We start from the raw sequence: 18,354 nt of genomic DNA, 5'->3' as shown, positions 1-18,354 counted from the left end.
CACACCCTAATGCAAAAGGCTGCGCACACCTATGCATAGATACTATTAACAATAGCCAGGTACAGATAGGTGTATCTGTATTTGATGTACAGCATTTGCATCCCTAAGCACACTCTGATATGCATACTTCAGCATACCCCTTAAACTAAATACGTTAAAGCAGACTTGGAATGTCTGCTTTTTTGGAATTTCTCCTTTGTCACCTTTTGATACATATATACACACGGTATATATGTATACAGCATACATATGTATATATAAATTTATATATATATAAAAAGCAATATATAACAATTATAAGCTATTTTCTTGCTCATTATCACTTGTTGTTTACCTGTCATAAATGTTCAGTTTGGGTTGAAACAATCAAATAATAGGTTTATAGTTATAAGTCATTGGCTACAATTAGAATTACTATAAAAAAGTAAAAATTTTGTTTACATTATATTATCACGATAGGTGTTTTTTTACCACTACAGCAAAAAATATATATTTGCAAATACATGTATGTTTTATTCAGCTTCCTGTATAGTAAATTGTTCAACAGAAGTAATCAATACTTCTGAGTTTGAGCATTGCTTGCAGTTACTGGGCCTCCTGTTTATCCTAGATCCATTTAAAATGCATCAGGTAGACAGACGTGGACCTTATCACACACAAAAGTTTTACAACTTGATGAAAAACCTCTGTCTCAGCAGGACCTGTTCCTTCACTCTTCTTTGTAGAATATGTGTCCAAAGTAAATCCACAGGAGAGCTTATCTTGTGCTGTGTTTAGATGCAATTGTAAAGAAGGTACATACAAGTTTTCAAAATTCCATGTGAATGCTCTGCAAACGTGAAGCTCTGAGTCAAAGAATTTGGGTAGCATTATTTTCTCTGAATTCTCCAACGTGGTTCTCTGAGTTTATAGGACATTAGCATGGAATGTCTAACTTAGAAACTCACATTTATTTCGTGAATAATAGCATGTGAAGGTAGGGTTAGTACATTTTACAATGTCCTTGCTGTGCACACACTTGCAGGGGCATTGTACGTTTGACCTGGAAATGAAAGGGGAGGATCGTGGGGCACTGTACATCTACAGCTGTTTAGTGGGTCCCTCTTCTTCTTGCCGATTCCTGCATCTCTGACAGCTCCAGCCCAAAGCCCAACCACTGACCAGAGGGAACAGGATTCTTGTCAGCAGACCTATGTTACACTTCCTTTTTAACCTTCTATTTGTGAGTCAATTTATTTTTTTGTTCATTTTAAATTATTTGTTTTGCATGAGTTTGCTGTTTCTCTTTTTAGCAGAGCGTTGCAGGCTATTGCCAGCCTATTGGCTCAGGCAAAAATTGTCAATCAGGGGACTACTGGCACCCTACATGCACTGATTTCAGAATCTGCCTCTCATAAAGCACATACAGTATTTAGGCCCAATGCAAAGGTACAACAAGACATTCATCTAAACTGCAATGCTGCACATACAAGTACTGTTCCAGGTGTGGTTCAACACACGGCATTGCAAACTAGACGAAGTAGAGAAAACTGTTGGTTTTATATCCAGAACCCTTACAGAAGCAGAACAAATGTATTCTACTGTAGAAAAATAAACCCTAGTATTTGTTTGGCCAACATATACATAGGGAACGTAGTCCTAGTCTATGCCTTTACTGTAGGATTAGACGTAAACTGCCCTTAGTCAATAGTTATATTGGGGGATATATAGTGGTGGATCTGAGTATGTACTAGTACCAGATACCTTGAGACCTTATAGAACTAAAAAAGACTATATGAATTATACTGGTGGCCAGGCATGGATGCCCAAGTACTAACTGCCCTTTAGTCTTGTATTACTCATTAAAAATCTGCTTTCATACACACTTTACCACTGCAGCAGCCACTGTTCCCCCAACAATTTTGCATGGGGCTCAGTTAATTTTTCAATCAACTTTTGTTGAGCCAGGTCATGCCGAGAGGGTCAAATTTTGACTGATTTAGCAGGAATTGACCAAAATTTGGACTGTGTGTGGGTAACATAGGACTGTTAAAAATCAGAAAGAAAAAGTAAGACATATACTGATTGTAAACTTCATGTGAGAGAAGTGCACTTTCAGCCTGGATCTCTAGTTATAGTGAAAGTCTATCTCCATACAAAGTAAAAATCCTCCCTTGCTGAGAGGCTGCCCCTGCACTGCAAGAGTTAAATGCTCATTTAGGTCTTGGAACTTGTAAAAGCATTTCCACTTACTGTATTCCCTGCTCCCTCAGCAGCCAGTGCTATCCTCTACTCCCCTACACTCAGATGGTGAACTTTTCTTCTGCTTCCTCACGTCCAGTGAAGGGCAATGAGCTCTGCATTGCGCTGGATAATGTCAGAGGCCATGTGACTGCTGTAACTCAGACAAGAAGAGCCTATAGGGACCAGTCAAGCAGTGTAGGGGGAGCCTGTGGGAGCAGGGCATTTAACCCTTTTAGTGTGCTGCCCCACTGCATGGGAAGATTTTTGTTTTTCCCTTAGGTTCTGTTTTAAGAAATCTGGCTTATTGAAAAATGGACAATTTAAAAACTCAAAACTGCGTAGAGTGACAAGTCATTGAGAATCTTACATCTATGAATTGTCTGATGGACACAGATGGAATGACAGTCATCTTTAGCCTCTGAGGCAGAACTTTTCAGAACTTTCATTTGATGAGGGACATTTTCCTATCCCCACTGGTAACAACCAAACCAGAAACAGAATTAGACACGTGAATACCTTCTGTACTAAGAAGACTTTACTGTGCTACACATTCATTCAGTTGGAGGACTTTTTGATTCCTTTAGTCCTTTCCCACTATAAACTGTATGGTTATAGCGTCTCTTGGTGATCTTCTGGAAAATTCCTCACAGCTCAAAAACAAGCAAGTAAATGCACTGGCTTCTAACTAAATTGGCCTTAGCGCGTATATGTGACTTTGAAAGGGACATCAAAAGGATTGAGATATGGAAGCTGTTGCTGCATACTTTTTTTGAAGGTGCAATATCTAGGGCTTTCATTCTGATCCTGCTTTTACTACCTGAAGTGAATACCCTGGAACAAGCACCATGGCTAGTATAAAAGAACACCAGATAATACACATTTATGTAGAAAGATATATTTCAGGTTTAGGGAAAACACCAAGGAAAGCCACCCCAGTTCTATGCTGATACAGCTCAAACCCAGAACCCGTGTGGAGCATTATAACTTTGCTTACCACTGGAATAGTGTAGGTGAATTTACACAATCCATGTTTGTTTATAAACACTCAATCACATGTGCAGGATTTAAAAAAATATGAATTCCCTCTGAACATAATTGGATGGTTGTATCGAATTCACTAAGCTAATGAATGCCTTCTGTAGGTTAACCAAGTTTTTTCATTTTGCCATTTCGTGGACAAGCCAATCTCTTTAATTAAACATATTTTACCCATTAGGTAATATTTTTATCAACTAAGTGAATTACAACAACAGAATTACATATGGGAACAATATGCAGCAAATGAGAAAACACAAGATGAAGGCACAAACTAATAATTTCAAGACATATATACCTGTAGATAAAGAGATATTGGTATCAAAACCTGTATAGGGGAAAGGAGATTAAACCAATCCTCAATCAATAGTCCAATAAGCAAGTATTCAAATGCAGTAAAAGAGTCTATATTATAAAAGTCCATTCACAAAGCACAACCCCCAATATAGGAACAGAAACAGATTCCAGCAGCAGCTAAAAATAATACAAGAAGGAGAGGCGCCTCTAAGTGTAGGAGTAACAATACCATTTAATGTATATAAAACAATAGCAACTCACAAAGGGAAGTAAGGAAATATCAGGCACATCAGTATAATGGGGCACCCCGATGAGCTGTCATCAGAGAACATGACACCATCCGCCGACTCCCGTAGTGTATGTTGTCTCACCACTACCAGGAAGAGGGCCTTAGGATGGAAGCAGTTCCAAAACGAGGCTTGGGGCACAAGTGGAGACCAGCCTGGGGTGATGATGTCACTGAGCGTGTGTACTGCGAATATCCCGGCAGTCGCACTCTTTCTTCAAGCTATGTATGTATATATTACTTTAAGCTAATATATATCCCAGAGGATGTCTTTGGAGATGAAATGCGTCAGTTCCATGCTATTCAGGCATTACATAAGTTTATTCCCTGCTGGATTTTGTAATAAGACTTTTTTACCTTGGACATGATGTAAGTGTTCTACCTTTTAAATAAATTCTACAGCTACAGTTTTACACTATGTAGAGGCTTTTTTTATTGCTATACCCAACGTAACGCACCACACAACACTGTGAACGGTGGTCCTGTCGTGATGCTAAGATCCTTAGAGCTGAACTTCATACTCTGGTTCCACATAAGCACTGTATAACAACTGTATCTGAGTCCATGTGTTCCGGTAAGCGCGTTATCCCCTTCGGTGGTGGATTTTCACATATTGGTTATTTAATCACTGTGATTGCACCGGGATTCTTTTTATTCTCCTTTTTGACTTTTTTTTATATGTGATATGGACTTTACAACAATTGTTTACTGTTTATTTTTGCACATTGCACTTTACAGTTCATTATGATATACATTAGATAAGATATATTAAGTTTTTCAACACTTTGCACTTTTTATCGCTGCACTTTTACACTATACATATGAAATAGTTCCCTGGCTGTGATGCTGATTGAAGGTCTTCCATACTTTTAGAGGCAATAATATGAAAAAAGCTTGCAGCTTAGAAAGTCAGAGTGAAGTCAGCAATTGTGATCATAGAAGAAAGGAGAAATCAGCAATGGCAGGGTTTTTTGAAACACGTTTCTTTCAATGTTATGTATCACAACATGGCGCTGTATTGTTCTGTAAAAAAATGTAGTTTATCAGGATGCCCCTGGGAACTAAGCTTTCATTTTAGAGCTAGCAGAAATTAGATCAATTATACTGATAAATATATCAATTAAACTAATAATTGCAAGAGGAAAACACTGCATTGTACTTATTGTACAATAATTGAGGGAAATCTGCATTCTTTTCTATAATCTCTGTTATAAACATAGATCAGGTAATCCCCTACTATGGGTCACTCAACTCTGACTGACCCCAGGTCAAAAGCAGCCAGTCTTCCATTGCTAAGAGACATATAAAGGCAATGAGAGACCCAGCCTACCAGTATTCACTCAATGCTGAAATATAATTTTTGGAGGTTTGTACGCATTCTAGAAGCACCTCAAAAAAGTCAGGTGCTAAAGGGTCAAAATAGATGGGCTGCCTTATCACATTGCAGCAGCTTGGTAAAATGTGAATGGGTACAAATTCATTGACTAAACTCAAGAATGATCAGAATGGAAGGGTGTTTCGTGCCTATTGGTGTGGGGCACTATATTCAGCATGCTAAACACTGCACAAATATATTATGGATATAAATTGTATAGGTAAATATTTGTTAAAATTGGTATGCATTAAGTTACATGAATATACTGAAATACAATATACTATTGAATTTAAATATATAAATACTAAAAATATAAAATACTATTGAAATAAGTAAAATTCAAATGAACATTTACACAAGTTCTAAGAAGTTGAGGCAAGTCCTCACTAAAAAGCAAATATTATATCACTATATTTACTGAATTACCCATTAATGTCAAAGTTACTGTGAGTTGCTTGATGGTTTCCATTTTCTTTCTTAATAAATTAATTTCATTTTTTTGAAACATAAAAAAAACAATGATTATAATGTACAATTTTCTTAAAAATGCAAGAAATACTATATTTATAGCACTGGTATACTTTGTGTGACCACAAATCTGCAGTGATTTGCTTAGCTGAGTGTGCGGCCAGAACAATCCAGCTGATTATGAGCAAGACTGATTGCTTCATCATGACTCATGACAATGGGAGCAAAGAGGCAATCAGAAGTACTCAGGGACAATAATTACACAATACAATCATCAAGAGAAAAAGACACTATGAGCACTATCATCTTGGGCATATACCCAATTTCTGCTGCAAGATATATCTTAAAGGGGCTGAGTCTTGAAAGAAAACAACTCTGCAAGAGGTTCCAGTTCCAAGGCAGTTGATAATCTTCACTAAGGCCCCTTTCACACTGGGGTGGGAGGTGCATCGGCGGGAGGTGCGTCGGCTTTACCGTCGTTTTAGTGGCGGTATTCGGCCGCTAGCGGGGGGCGATTTTACCCCCCGCTAGCGGCCGAGAAAGGGTTAAAAACCACCATAGAGGCATTTTGCTGGCGGTATAGCTGCGCTGCCCCATTGATTTCAATGTGCAGGAGCAGTGAAGGAGCGGTGTATACACCGCTCCTTCACCACTCCGAAGATGCTGTTGCAGGACTTTTTTTCCTGTCCTGCTAGCGCACCACTCCAGTGTGAAAGCCCTCAGCCTTTCACACTGGAGACACAGCAGCGGCTGTTTCGGGTCGGTTTGCAGGTGCTATTTTTAGCACAATAGTGCCTGCAAACCGCCCCAGTGTGAAAGAGGTCTTAATTAGGTAAAGTTTTACTACAATTATTTAATTATGCATATTCAATATATGCATATGATTTGGGTAATTAGAGTGAAGACAGGTCAATTTTATTGAATAAGGATTCTCAACTCCTTGTAAAGTAAATCAGCCTCAGTGACTAAAGGTGGGTGAAAATAAGTTATTTTAAGTTTGTTCTGTTAAAAATAGGGAATTTCAGCAACGTTTTTGTGACCTGCATTGGAATAGAGTTAAAGGAGAAGTACAGCCAAAGCTTGATTGATTGTACTTCTCCTGTGGTTCACAGGAGTGCAGTTCGTTCTGCACTCCTGTGACTTGTTTTCAGTGGCTGAAACCCGCTGTCACCTGACGTCACAGAGCCGGTCCAGGCTTGGGCAAGATCGCGACAATGAAATCGGGATCTGTGAGCCGCTGAGAGCCTAAACTGGCTGTTTGTTCAGCCTCCACAGCCCAGCGCTCCAGTGAGTGAGGGAGGGCAGAGCAGAGAGTTGGTGACTGATAGTCACCAACTCTCTGCTCAGGGAGCCCTGAGAACCGAGCGATCAGCGGTGTTTGATTGCTCGATTCTCAGTCTTAAAGCCAGCAGGGGACAGATGCAGCATAAGGGACCGATGCTGAATCCACCTAGGTAAGTATGATTCTGAAAAAAACCCTCCATACTTCTCTTTGTTAAGGGTGCAATGGGCTGTAAATAGCTCCCTAAGGTTATGGAAGATGCCTTCAACTATTCTGGATTTGTTCTTGTGCCATAAATGGACCCTTTTTTAATGAAGGAAAAAAAAACTGTGAAAAAATCCAAATAATAATTTAAATTAAAGCGTTTGTTACCCCAATATTTCATATTTTTGATATATGCCTGCTGTATCATATACTTGTATGAGAAGTATCCTGTTCTCTCTGTATTGCTTCCTTTGTATGAAATCCCTGGTGTTCCTGCCAGTGCCCCTGCTTTCCTATTAACCACTTCAGCTACAGAAGATTCACCCCCTTTCATGACCAGGCCATTTCTGCCAGGCTATGGCACTGCTTTACTTTAACTGATGGTTGTGTGACACTGCATCCAAATAAAATTTATGTCCTTCTTTTCACACAAATAGAACTTTCTTTTGGTGGTATTTGTTTTTTTAATGTTTGCGCTAAAAACAAAAAACAAAAAAAAATAGACAATTTTGAAGAAAAAATATATATAATTTTTACTTTCTTTAATTTCTGCTATAAAATATATCCAATAAAAAATGTAAAAAATCTAATTTCCTCACCAGTTTAGGCCAATATGTATTCTGCTACATATTTTTGGTTAAAAAAAATCCCAACAAGCGTATATTGATTGTTTTTTTGCAAAAGTTACTTATAGCATCTACAAACTATGGGACATATTTATAGAATTTTTATTTATTTATTTGTTTTACTAGTAATGGTGGCGATCAGCGACTTATAGCAGGACTGCGATATTGCTAAGGACAAATCAGACACCTAACTGACACTTGATACTAATTGGGGACCAGCGACACTAATACAGTAATCAGTGCTAAAAAATATGCACTGTCACTGTTCTAATGACACTGGCTGGGAAGGGGTTAACATCAGGGGCGATCAAAGGGTTAACTGTGTGTCTAGCCAGTGTTTGTGTGCTGTGTGGGAGGTGCATTTACTAGCGGAAGGAATGGATCCATGTACCTGCTTTGCTGGAATAAAGGAATCATGCCTTCTCTACTGACAGATCAGTAATCTGCCTTGTAACGAATGATCAGCAGTGCTGGTGGACATCAGGTCCGTGGTACCCGCTGATGACAACACCACAGAGATGATCACATGCCTGGCGAAGGGGTCCTGCGTAACTCCGAAACGTTGCACCTTTTTGTGTTGTGATCATGCAATAAACTAAACCGTTTGGACGCCACCTTGTGCTGATCCTTGGTGTGCTGGCAAATATCTACATTGTGACTTGAACCAGTATCCAGCTGGTTGTTGCTGCAGCACCCAAACCTTTAGAGCTTATACCAGGAACGTGTGCGATGGGAATATGAAACATTACTTGCAGTCCCAAGTCACAGAACGGGTCGCAAAGGTGTGGAAGAGGCCTTAGGCTGTTGAAGCAGCATAGAGGCTGCATTGGATGCCTATGTACTTGGCTAATCCTGACTATAACTAGTATGGCCCCAGGTGCAGTTGAGCAGGTGCATCATAGTATACATGTTTCATAATGCTTGCTTACTTGCTTAGGCACATGTTTGCATAGACACATGCTTGCTTACTTGAATAAACACAAGTTTGCATAGGCACATGTTTGCAGAGGGACCCAGCCTGCCCGCCCCGTGGCCCCCTGCTCCGACAAGCGGGTGGCGCCCAGCATACAGCCCCCCAAGGCTGGCCACAATGGTGCTTTTGCATGGATGCATGTTGCCCAGGATGGACAGGAGGCATCCAAGTTAACTATTTTCATTGGATTTGCCAGTTAATTATTCAAACCTATGGCTTAAAAGGGCAAGGTCCTCCACCCCTTTTTTTGGTAAAGGCGCTCGCTACCAGGTATGTGGGGGGCATCTTGGGCCCTCTGTCATCGGGAGTCAGTGGCTCAGGATTTTAAGGCCATTACATGGTCTTTTGTTCATACATTCACAGAATTTTACCAGATGGATATCAAAGCCACAGAGCATACTGCTTTGGCCACAGTATGTTTTGGGTGGCAGAAGGAGTCCTTCTCAGGTGGCAGTTTCTGTGATTGTGTCACCCTCCCATCAAGTGCATTGCTTTAGGACATCCTATATAGTCATTATTATGGTTGCTCAGTGTCCCGTGATGTATGATAAAGAAAATAGGATTTTTTCTTGGGGTACATCACAGGACACAGAGGTCCCTTACATTTTTTGGGGGGATATTCATTGCTTTGCTTCAAAACTGAGGTACTTCCTGTGTAGGAGGGATTATATAGGGGAGGACTTCCTGTTTGTCCATCTACCAGTAGGTGGCATATAACCCATATAGTCATTGTTATGGTTGCTCTGTGTCCCGTAATCTACTCCAAGAAAAGGATTTTACAGGTAAGTACGTTGAAAAATTACTATTTTTAACACCAAAGATGATGTCTCTTCACCTTGGGGTTTTAATCAATCATGGGTCCAGGATTAATAAGGAAAGAACCCAATGTATATAGAATATACTTAAAAATATCAATAACTTGGAGCACCTCCATAATAAGAGGAAAATGTAGGTAGCCCTAGTTGAATTAAAGACTCTTTGCCACCATCTTAAAGTGATTGTAAACTATCAAAATGTAAAATAACCCATTTAGTTTGAAATAGAAATGAAAGACAAACCATTTTTTCATAAATATAAAAAAAAACATTATAAATACATTTTCCCCTTTTTTATAAATAATCACATTCTCTCTGTTCTCAGCTGCATACGAGCTGGGGGGAGGAGAAGCAGCAGCACACTGAGCTTGTCAGTGAATGGCTGTGCATCGGGGGCGTGTCAGAACAAGTCTGATCATTGGAAGAGAGCACACTGAGTTCATAGCATAGCTGGAGAACTGACTATGGTATGATCTCTTGCTTAGTGTGGTCAGATTTATTAGGAAAGCAAGGGGACTAGCAGGAACACCAGGGATTTCACATAAAGGAAGCAATACAAAGAGAACAGGATACTTTCTCATACAAGTACAGCAGGCACATATCAGGAATATGAAGTGTTGGGGTAACAAACGCATCAAGCTTATTCTCATCGAGTGTTAAATGTAGGTGTTTTTTCTAAGAATACAAGAATCAGTGTGATAAGTCCCTAGCTAATGCTCTTAGGCAGCCTAGAACAAAAACATGTATACCCGTAATATAAAAAGTGAACTGCAAACTCCCTTTTACCCAATTTTAGGTCATCCTAAATTTGTTTTTGGACTGCAAGGGGCTACCTTTATGTTTTTGTTTGATAGTGACATGTATTCTGCACTGTACTAAATTAGACATTCCAAGTGGATTCACGTGGCCCAGATATCACAATAACAGATGCCCTTTCTGTCACTCATAAACTCCTGCTTACCGAGACCATGCAATCACCACCTGGCTTCCTAGGGAGAGAGAACTTCAACTTGACTGCTTGACTGGACCCCTCCTGCATGAACCGAGATTCTAATCAAATGCTACAAATTTTCCATCAGTACTAAATATCATGAAACCGGCTACATAAGAGCAACTCGGTAGTATTGCACCCTGATGTGATTAAACCGTATATACCCATCTGTGTTGGAGTTGTGTTGGCACGGGTAGATGTGGCATGGGGGTTTTGATACAGCATGGGGAGACATGCTGCATGTCTTTGGTCTTGTCCATTTCTGAAAAATTTCTGGTTGCAGGTACATGCTATACCACAGATGTATACTGATAGACCAAGACCATTCGTATCCTCCTTTGTCTTTTGTACAATAATCCGGTCTCTCTGAAAATTTACAAAAAAATGGTGGTATTTAGTAAATGCTGCCAGGGCACACATCCCCGACCTGTGGAAGTCTACAGACTCACCTTCATTACGACAGTGGTTTTACAAACTAGAAGACATCAGACAAAAACAGGGTCTGACTAGTTCACTAAAAGGCACACACAAAAGATTCAATAAAACATTGTTTTCTTTGGATTGAATATTCTTGTACAGAGGAATTTAACCAAATCATGGCTGGTAAGCTGGTCCACATTGCAGTTTATCATTACCTTTCAAGACTGATCTCTGTGTTGTTCACAGTGCCATATGTTCATCTGAGTACTGTATCTTTGGAGATAATTTTGCATAATGGAAGTCTAGTCTCCACCCAACTGGTGCTTGGACATGCCATGGATCCTGTAAGTCTTCCTTGTGTCATTATGTCTTTTCATTCAACTCGCTGGGTTTAACTAAAAAAAACTAGTAGCGTGTACGAGGCTTGACCTCCTCTTCAAAAACTGTTATACATATCCTACTCGAAGGTGTTTATTTTCTCTTGCTCTACCCTGTACTGAGTCATTTTAGCTTCTTGCTTGTCTCTTATGTTTTCTAGTTACTTTCTGATGACCACCTATTTCCACGGTAGTGCATTAATTATTGCCTACAAGTTTCCATGTTGCAAGGCTCTGCAATGTTTAATATATGGTGGCTACGTAGTCTATACTGTATATTGGATAGTGAATGAGACTCACAATTTTGTTATACTGATGGGCTTGCTACTGTTTTTTGGAAACATGTTTATGTGGTGGTAAATGTTTCTGCATTTACATGAAAGATCTGTTGTGTGGTCATTTAATAGGACAAAGATGTTTTCGTACCTTATGTTATAACTCTTCATAGCTGTTTAAAAACACGTATCCATTACTTCTGCCTTACATCCTGACCAGTTGACCAGCTGAGGGTAGATGATGCAGGGTGTGTGCTAATGTGATCAACTGGTCAACTTCTTCTTTTGTCATGACCTAAAGTCTGTCCAGGAAGTAAGGCAGAAGTAATGGAGCAGTGTTTTTAAACAGCTGAAGAGAGTGAGCTAAGTCTGTGTAGAATTAATGGAAAGCTGCTTTATTTTTGCAAAATAAGTACAATAATGCTATATTGGTACATAGGGGAAGCTGGAATTTAGAAAAAAATTAAAAAGGTGAACTTAGCCTTTAAAGTGATTTACACTTATATAATGAATTGTTTTTGTCTATTGTACTTAATTCAAATCAAATTGAAGTGTTTTTACTCTATTTCTATTGATCAGTGGCAAAAAAACAAAACTGAATGAACTGTAGTAAATTGACAATAAAACATTTAAGCTTCCAAGAAGGTGACTACTTTTTGAAGCATAGGTAATGGCTATAATATAGCTTCAGTGTGAACACAAGAGAGACTAAGATGATAATCATAAGAAAACCTCAAGCTAAGTTCCATGAATAAGAATGATTGCTTTTTTTACCAGGGATACAACACTGTCAAGTTAATGTGGCCAATCTGTGCCTTGTTAAAATACCACAGCCAGAACCATGCCATGCTAAAGTCAGAATGATGACATTCTACCAAAATACCCAGGGCCACTGTATAACATAGCATCTGACATTTTACTAGAATTATATTTTTTTGTTTATTACATAATACCAGTAGGGATGAGCCCGATGTTCGAGTCGAATGTAAGTTTGACTCGAACATCGGGTGTTTGCTGAATAGCAAACAATTTGGGGTGTTCACGGCAAATTCGAAAGCCACGGAACACCCTTTAAAAGTCTATAGGAGAAATCAAAAGTGCTAATTTTAAAGGCTTATATGCATGGTATTGTCATAAAAAGTGTTAAGGGACCTGGGTTCTGCCCCAGGGGACATGTATCAATGCAAAAAAAGTTTTGAAAATGTCAATTTTTTCGGGAGCAGTGATTTTAATAATGCTTAAAGTGAAACAATAAAAGTGAAATATTCCTTTAAATTTCGTACCTGGGGGGTGTCTATAGTATTCCTGTAAAGTTGCACATTTTTCCCGTACCTGCAAAAAATGACATTTCTAAAGGAAAAAAAGTCATTTAAAAGTACTCCCGGCTATAATGAATTGTGGGTCCCGGCAATACAGATAAAAGAAGTCATTGAAAAAAAACAGCATGGGATCCCCCCAGTCCATTACCAGGCCCTTTGGGTCTGGTATCAATATTAAGGGGAACCCCAAACCAAAATTTAAAAAAAAAATTGTGTGGGGATCCCTCCAAATTCCATACCAGGCCCTTATCTGAGCACACAACCTGGCAGGTCGCAGGAAAAGAGGGGGGACGAGAGAGCTTCCCCCCTCCTGAACTGTACCAGGCCACATGCCCTCAACATGGGGAGGGTGCTTTGGGGTAGCCCCCCAAAGCACCTTGTCACCATGTTGATGGGGACAAGGGCCTTATCCCCGCAACCCTTGCCCGGCGGTTGTGGGGGTCTGCGGGCGGGGGGCTTATCTGAATCTGGAAGCCCCCTTAAACAAGGATACCCCCAGATCCCGGCCTCCCCCCTGTGTGAAATGGTAACGGGGTACAAATGTACCCCTAACATTTCACAAAAAAAGTGTCAAAATGGTACAAATAACATAAGACACGGCTTGAGACAAGTCCTTTATTAAAAAATAAAATAAATAAAAATGTCCCACGAAGTCCATTCATCTTCTTCTCTCGCTCCGCCGATGGACCAAAAAAGAAAAAAAAAAGCAGCGACCAACCCGCCTCCATGGGAGGCACCCGCCGTATGACACGTCCTCGCAGGTGACAGTTATTTTATAACTGAGGGTGGGGCCACATGGTGACATCCCTGGGTGAACCCGCCCCCTCTGACGCACAGGGACTTCCTTATGGCTTTCCAAATTTCCCTATGGCGCCCTCAAACAAAGTCAGAAAGTGACGAAACGCATCAGCACGTGATCTATGACATTGACCAGAAGTGATGTGTGCGCACCACGGGCCAAGTAACCAGGAAGTGGATCGTTGGTGTAAACAGCGGTTTCTCTCCTTTCATTACCCGTGATGGTGGTGAATATACAGGCACATTGCACTTTATTATCGCTCCAAGATAACTTGAATTCTGTACGCATAACTTGTAAGGGGGGTTTTTTGGTCTTAATAAAAACTTTATGCAGTATTACACTATGTGGATAATTTTTTCCTTCACATGGTTTTACTGGAGCCCTATACAGCGTGACTGGTATTTGGTGGAAGTTTTGGTTGCAGCGGTGGAGAGGGTTTTATAACTAAAGGCGCATTACTACTGCATCTCTGGTGAGTGTACCCCCAAAGGGGAGAATCTCTTCACGTGGTGAAGTGTATGGTGGAAGGTGTTTTCAACATATCAGAACACAAGTTAAAACAGATCTCCTTCGTTCCTACTGACTCATATATAAATTGTATATGGAAGTTTGTCATTGGATTTTATTTGACAAGAGCGCTGCTACAATATTTTAAAGGACTACATGTTTTAGAGTGTGTTTTTTAGTATTTTTTTTTTTTAGTACCAGGCCACATGCCCTCAACATGGGGAGGGTGCAAAGGCCTCATCCCCAAAACCCTTGTGGGGGTCTGCGGGCAGGGTGCTTTAACAAGGGGGCCCCCAGATCCTGCCCCTTCCTTATGTGAATGGGTATCGGATACATTGTATCCCTACACATCCACCAAGAAAAGTGTCACAAAAGTAAAAATGACAGGAGACAGTTTTGGACAATTCCTTTATTAAAAAAAAAGTGTCCTGCATTTTCAATCCATCTTCAATCACAGCGTCGACAACCCGAGAAAAAAAAAAACAGGAAACCTCCGCCTCCATGGGAGGCATCCCGCTGACTGCAGCCTTTTCTTGATGACAGCTGGTATATAGCTGAGGGCAGGATCACCCGGTGACATAAGCGGATGACCCTGTATCCTTCTGACATCATGTGACGTCACATGACGTCAGAGGGGGGCGGGGTCACCCGTTTTAACACTTTTTTTGGTTTATGTGTAGGGGTACAATGCACACGATACCCATTTACATGGGGGGCCAGGATCTGGGGGCCCCCTTGTTAAAGGGGTCTTCCAGATTCTGATAAGCCCCCCGCCCACAGACCCCCACAACCACCGGGCAAGGGTTGTGGGGAAGAGGCCCTTGTCCCCATTAACATGGGGACGAGGTGTTTTGGGGGGACCCCAAAGCACCCTCCCCATGTTGAGGGAATGTGGCCTGGTATGGTTCAGGAGGGGGGGCGCTCTCTCGTCCCCACCTTTTCCTGCAGCCTGCCAGGTTGGGTGCTCAGATAATTGTCTGGTGTGGATTTTGGGGGTACCCCCGTGCCATTTTTATTATTTTGGTGCGGGATTCCCCTTAAAATCTATACCAGACCTGAAGGGCTTGGCATGGATTTTGGGGGGGACCCCACGCCATTTTTTTTTGGCGCAGGATATCCCTTTATCTCCATACCAAACACAAAGGGCCTGGTAATGGACTGGGGGGGGGAACGCACACCGTTTTTTCTATGATTTGTATGTATATTGCCGAGATATGGCATTACAATACAGCCGCAAGCAGTTTTAACTGAAAAAATTTCCTTTAGAAATGTAATTTTGCTGCTTTCATTCATTACACTGTGTACGGCCGCTATGTAAGCAGCTTTACATAGTGTGGGGCGTGGACTTAGCCCCCTGAGCCATGATTGGCCAAAGGCACCCTGCTTTTGGCCAATCATGGCTGTCACAGCAGACTGGGCTGTGATTGGCCAAAGCATGCAGGTCAGGTGCATACTTTGGCCAATCAGCAGCCGTCAATGCACTGCGATCTCGCAGTGCATTGACGGTCTCGCAGTGCATTATGGGGTGTTCTGCGGGCGCTCAAATTTCCCCGAACGTCCCCTAATGTTCTAAATTCGGCGAATGGGCGAACACTTATGTTCGACTCAAACATCGTGCTCTTCCCTAATCTCAGTTTACAAGCATGTGCAATTAGAGAAAGAATTTTCTTTTTTGGGAGAAAGAACTTTGCTTGGAATGTGTCCAGGACCAGACTCAATATTCTAGGTGAAGGGAAGGCCAGAGACCAGATTTGTTGAAACTGATCACCCAGCCAAAGGCTTGGATGATCTGAACAGTCCTGTGGACATTTTCTGATAGCTCGGGGGGAGATGATCCCTTGAGAAGAAGATCGTCTAGACAGCCTGTTAGTTGGATGTTCTGAGAAGGGCAAGCAAAGGTGCTAAGACTTTTGTGAACACTCTGGAAGCAGAGGATAGGCCAAAGGATAGTGCAACAAACTGGAAGTGGTTGTCTGCCAATGCAACGCACAGAGAACACTGATGTGGTGGGTAAATGGAAACATGGAGATAGGCATGATGCCATGTATTCCTCTTGTTTCAAAGAGGTATTTATTGACCTTGTGGATTCTATACAAAAATTTCTAATTTGAAGGAATTTGTTGACAGATTTTAAATGCATAATAGGGCAAATAGGTCTTGGTACTGTGAAGTTTGATTAGAATACTCTGAACCTGTCTTGTGGCGGTGCTGGCACAACAACATCTTGGCACAAGAAGTGGTTTAGGAATTCTGCAAATATAACTGTCCTTGGGCAGTTTTTGGATAATATGAAAGCAGGGCCGTCTTTAATATTGATTGGACCCTGGGCAGAACTTTTCTTGGGCCCCCTCCCCCATGCAGTTTCGCTCTCCGCCATACAATAAATAGCAGCTAGACTCAAAATCAGTTTACTGAATCAGATCAGGCAGCGATTGTGATTGGTTGCCAGAGGTTACAGTGTATCATTACTGCCACTGACTGGTTGCTAGAGGTTACAGCACATGATTTCTGCTTGTTGATTGGTTGCTAGAGATTCATGTGGATATGACCTCAGGGGGGCATGATATACATATGAATGCCGCCGGCCGCCGCTATTTACATATGGATGCTGGTAATTTACATGTAAACACAGGGTCTGCAGGTGAGTCATCTGTACACAACAGGGCAGAGCTGGGCAGCATTAGTAGCAGCACTTCACACTGAGATATTGGGACACAGCACAGGACTAAAACTTCAAGGGATGAGGGAATTTAAACCAGGATAGTTGTCAAGTATGAGGCAGCTACTTTGGGCCCCACAACATAGACAGGGCCCAGGGCAGCTGCCCCTTTTGCCCTGCCTTAAAAACGGCCCTGTATGAAAGAAGAAAGTGGTGAGGTGATAATGTTTTGAACTGTATTTGTACCCCTTTGAAACCACGGATTGAACCCACAGATCTAGGATGTCTGTGACCCAGAGAGAGGAAAACTGTAACAGACGTCCCCCTACTCTTAGGAGTAAGGGTGTCCCTTCATTGTGAAGAGGACTTTGAGAAAGCCTTGGTGGTCTTGGTGGACCAAGCCTTGCTCCGAAAGGAATAGCTAAAATTACGTTTGGAATTTGAAGCCTTATTAGAACAGACAGGTGCTTTTGCATTTAGAGGAGCCAGGGGCTCTTGAGGAAGGTGGTTTTGGGATATTTCACTGTGAAAGTAAAACCTTCCCACCTGTGACTTCTTTAATGAATTGGGCAAGTGCCTCACCAAACAGATGTCTATGTGTGAGACACCTTTTGCAGGCAGCTTCAGCAGTCCAAGTTTTCAGTCATAAGATTCATGAGAATAGAGATCACAGCCATTCTAGAAATTCATAGGGCAGATTCATAGAATAGCAGAGCAGAAAGCAATTCCTGTAACTACTGTGTAACATTACAACCCTTAAATACAAGGCGATAATGATTGTTTCCATGTCCTAATCCAGTTGGCTGCATTCTAACATACTGAAATTGCAGCAAAAGCTGGTTGCAAGGCCGGGCCTGCAAGCTCAAAGACAACCTTTAGAAGCGTCTCAAACTTTCTATCTGCAAAATCTTTGAAACAAGGAACATCTTCAATAGGAACATTGAGATGTTTATTTAGGACAGAGATAGCAGGATCAACTACAGGAATAGCCCACTTCTTTGTAAAAATTATTTCAGGAGTGACCCAGTTATCAAAGACTATATTGGTTCATGAACAGGGCATTTTTTGCAGAATTTTGCAGGTCTCCTTGTACCTAAAAGGACATGGTGAGGAAAATCACAATACTAAGAGGCAATGAGCTTTTTAACATTAGCAAGCATGTTGCGTGAAGCTTCCTCTTTAGTATAGTGACAATCTAGGGGAGAAAAACCTTCCACAGATTCCTCCTCTTAAATAACCTCTTTATTCCCTTCTGGGTCTGAATCCTGTAGGACTGGCATATCAGGATCCAACTTCAGTTGAGAAATGGGACTAGAAGATGAGTGGTGGTGTTTTTGGGTCCTGTAGAAAGAAAGTATCAAGGTCATAATCTGTCTGAAGAAATGTGACATAGATGCAGAGAATTCTGCTTTACTCAAATAGG

General features: G+C 41.1%; 1 protein-coding gene across 11 annotated transcripts in view; it reads right to left on the bottom strand.

Annotated features, from left to right (window-relative positions):
* Positions 1-18,354, bottom strand: part of SLC24A2 (solute carrier family 24 member 2) — a 273,770-nt gene that overhangs the window by 43,314 nt on the left and 212,102 nt on the right. For 8 of the 11 annotated variants that reach the window (XM_073636439.1, XM_073636393.1, XM_073636481.1 and 5 more), the window contains one exon: positions 3,557-3,586. The exons of the other annotated variants lie outside the window; for them this stretch is intronic. In XM_073636439.1, the coding sequence (XP_073492540.1) occupies positions 3,557-3,586 (30 nt within the window). The remainder of the gene's footprint in view (positions 1-3,556; positions 3,587-18,354) is intronic. 11 annotated transcript variants of the gene reach the window in all.

This window comes from Aquarana catesbeiana, linkage group LG01, assembly GCF_042186555.1.
Source record: "Aquarana catesbeiana isolate 2022-GZ linkage group LG01, ASM4218655v1, whole genome shotgun sequence".
NCBI lineage: Eukaryota > Metazoa > Chordata > Amphibia > Anura > Ranidae > Aquarana > Aquarana catesbeiana.
The sequence above is the reverse complement of the archived record's forward strand: the minus strand, read 5'-3'. Positions and strand labels throughout refer to the sequence as shown.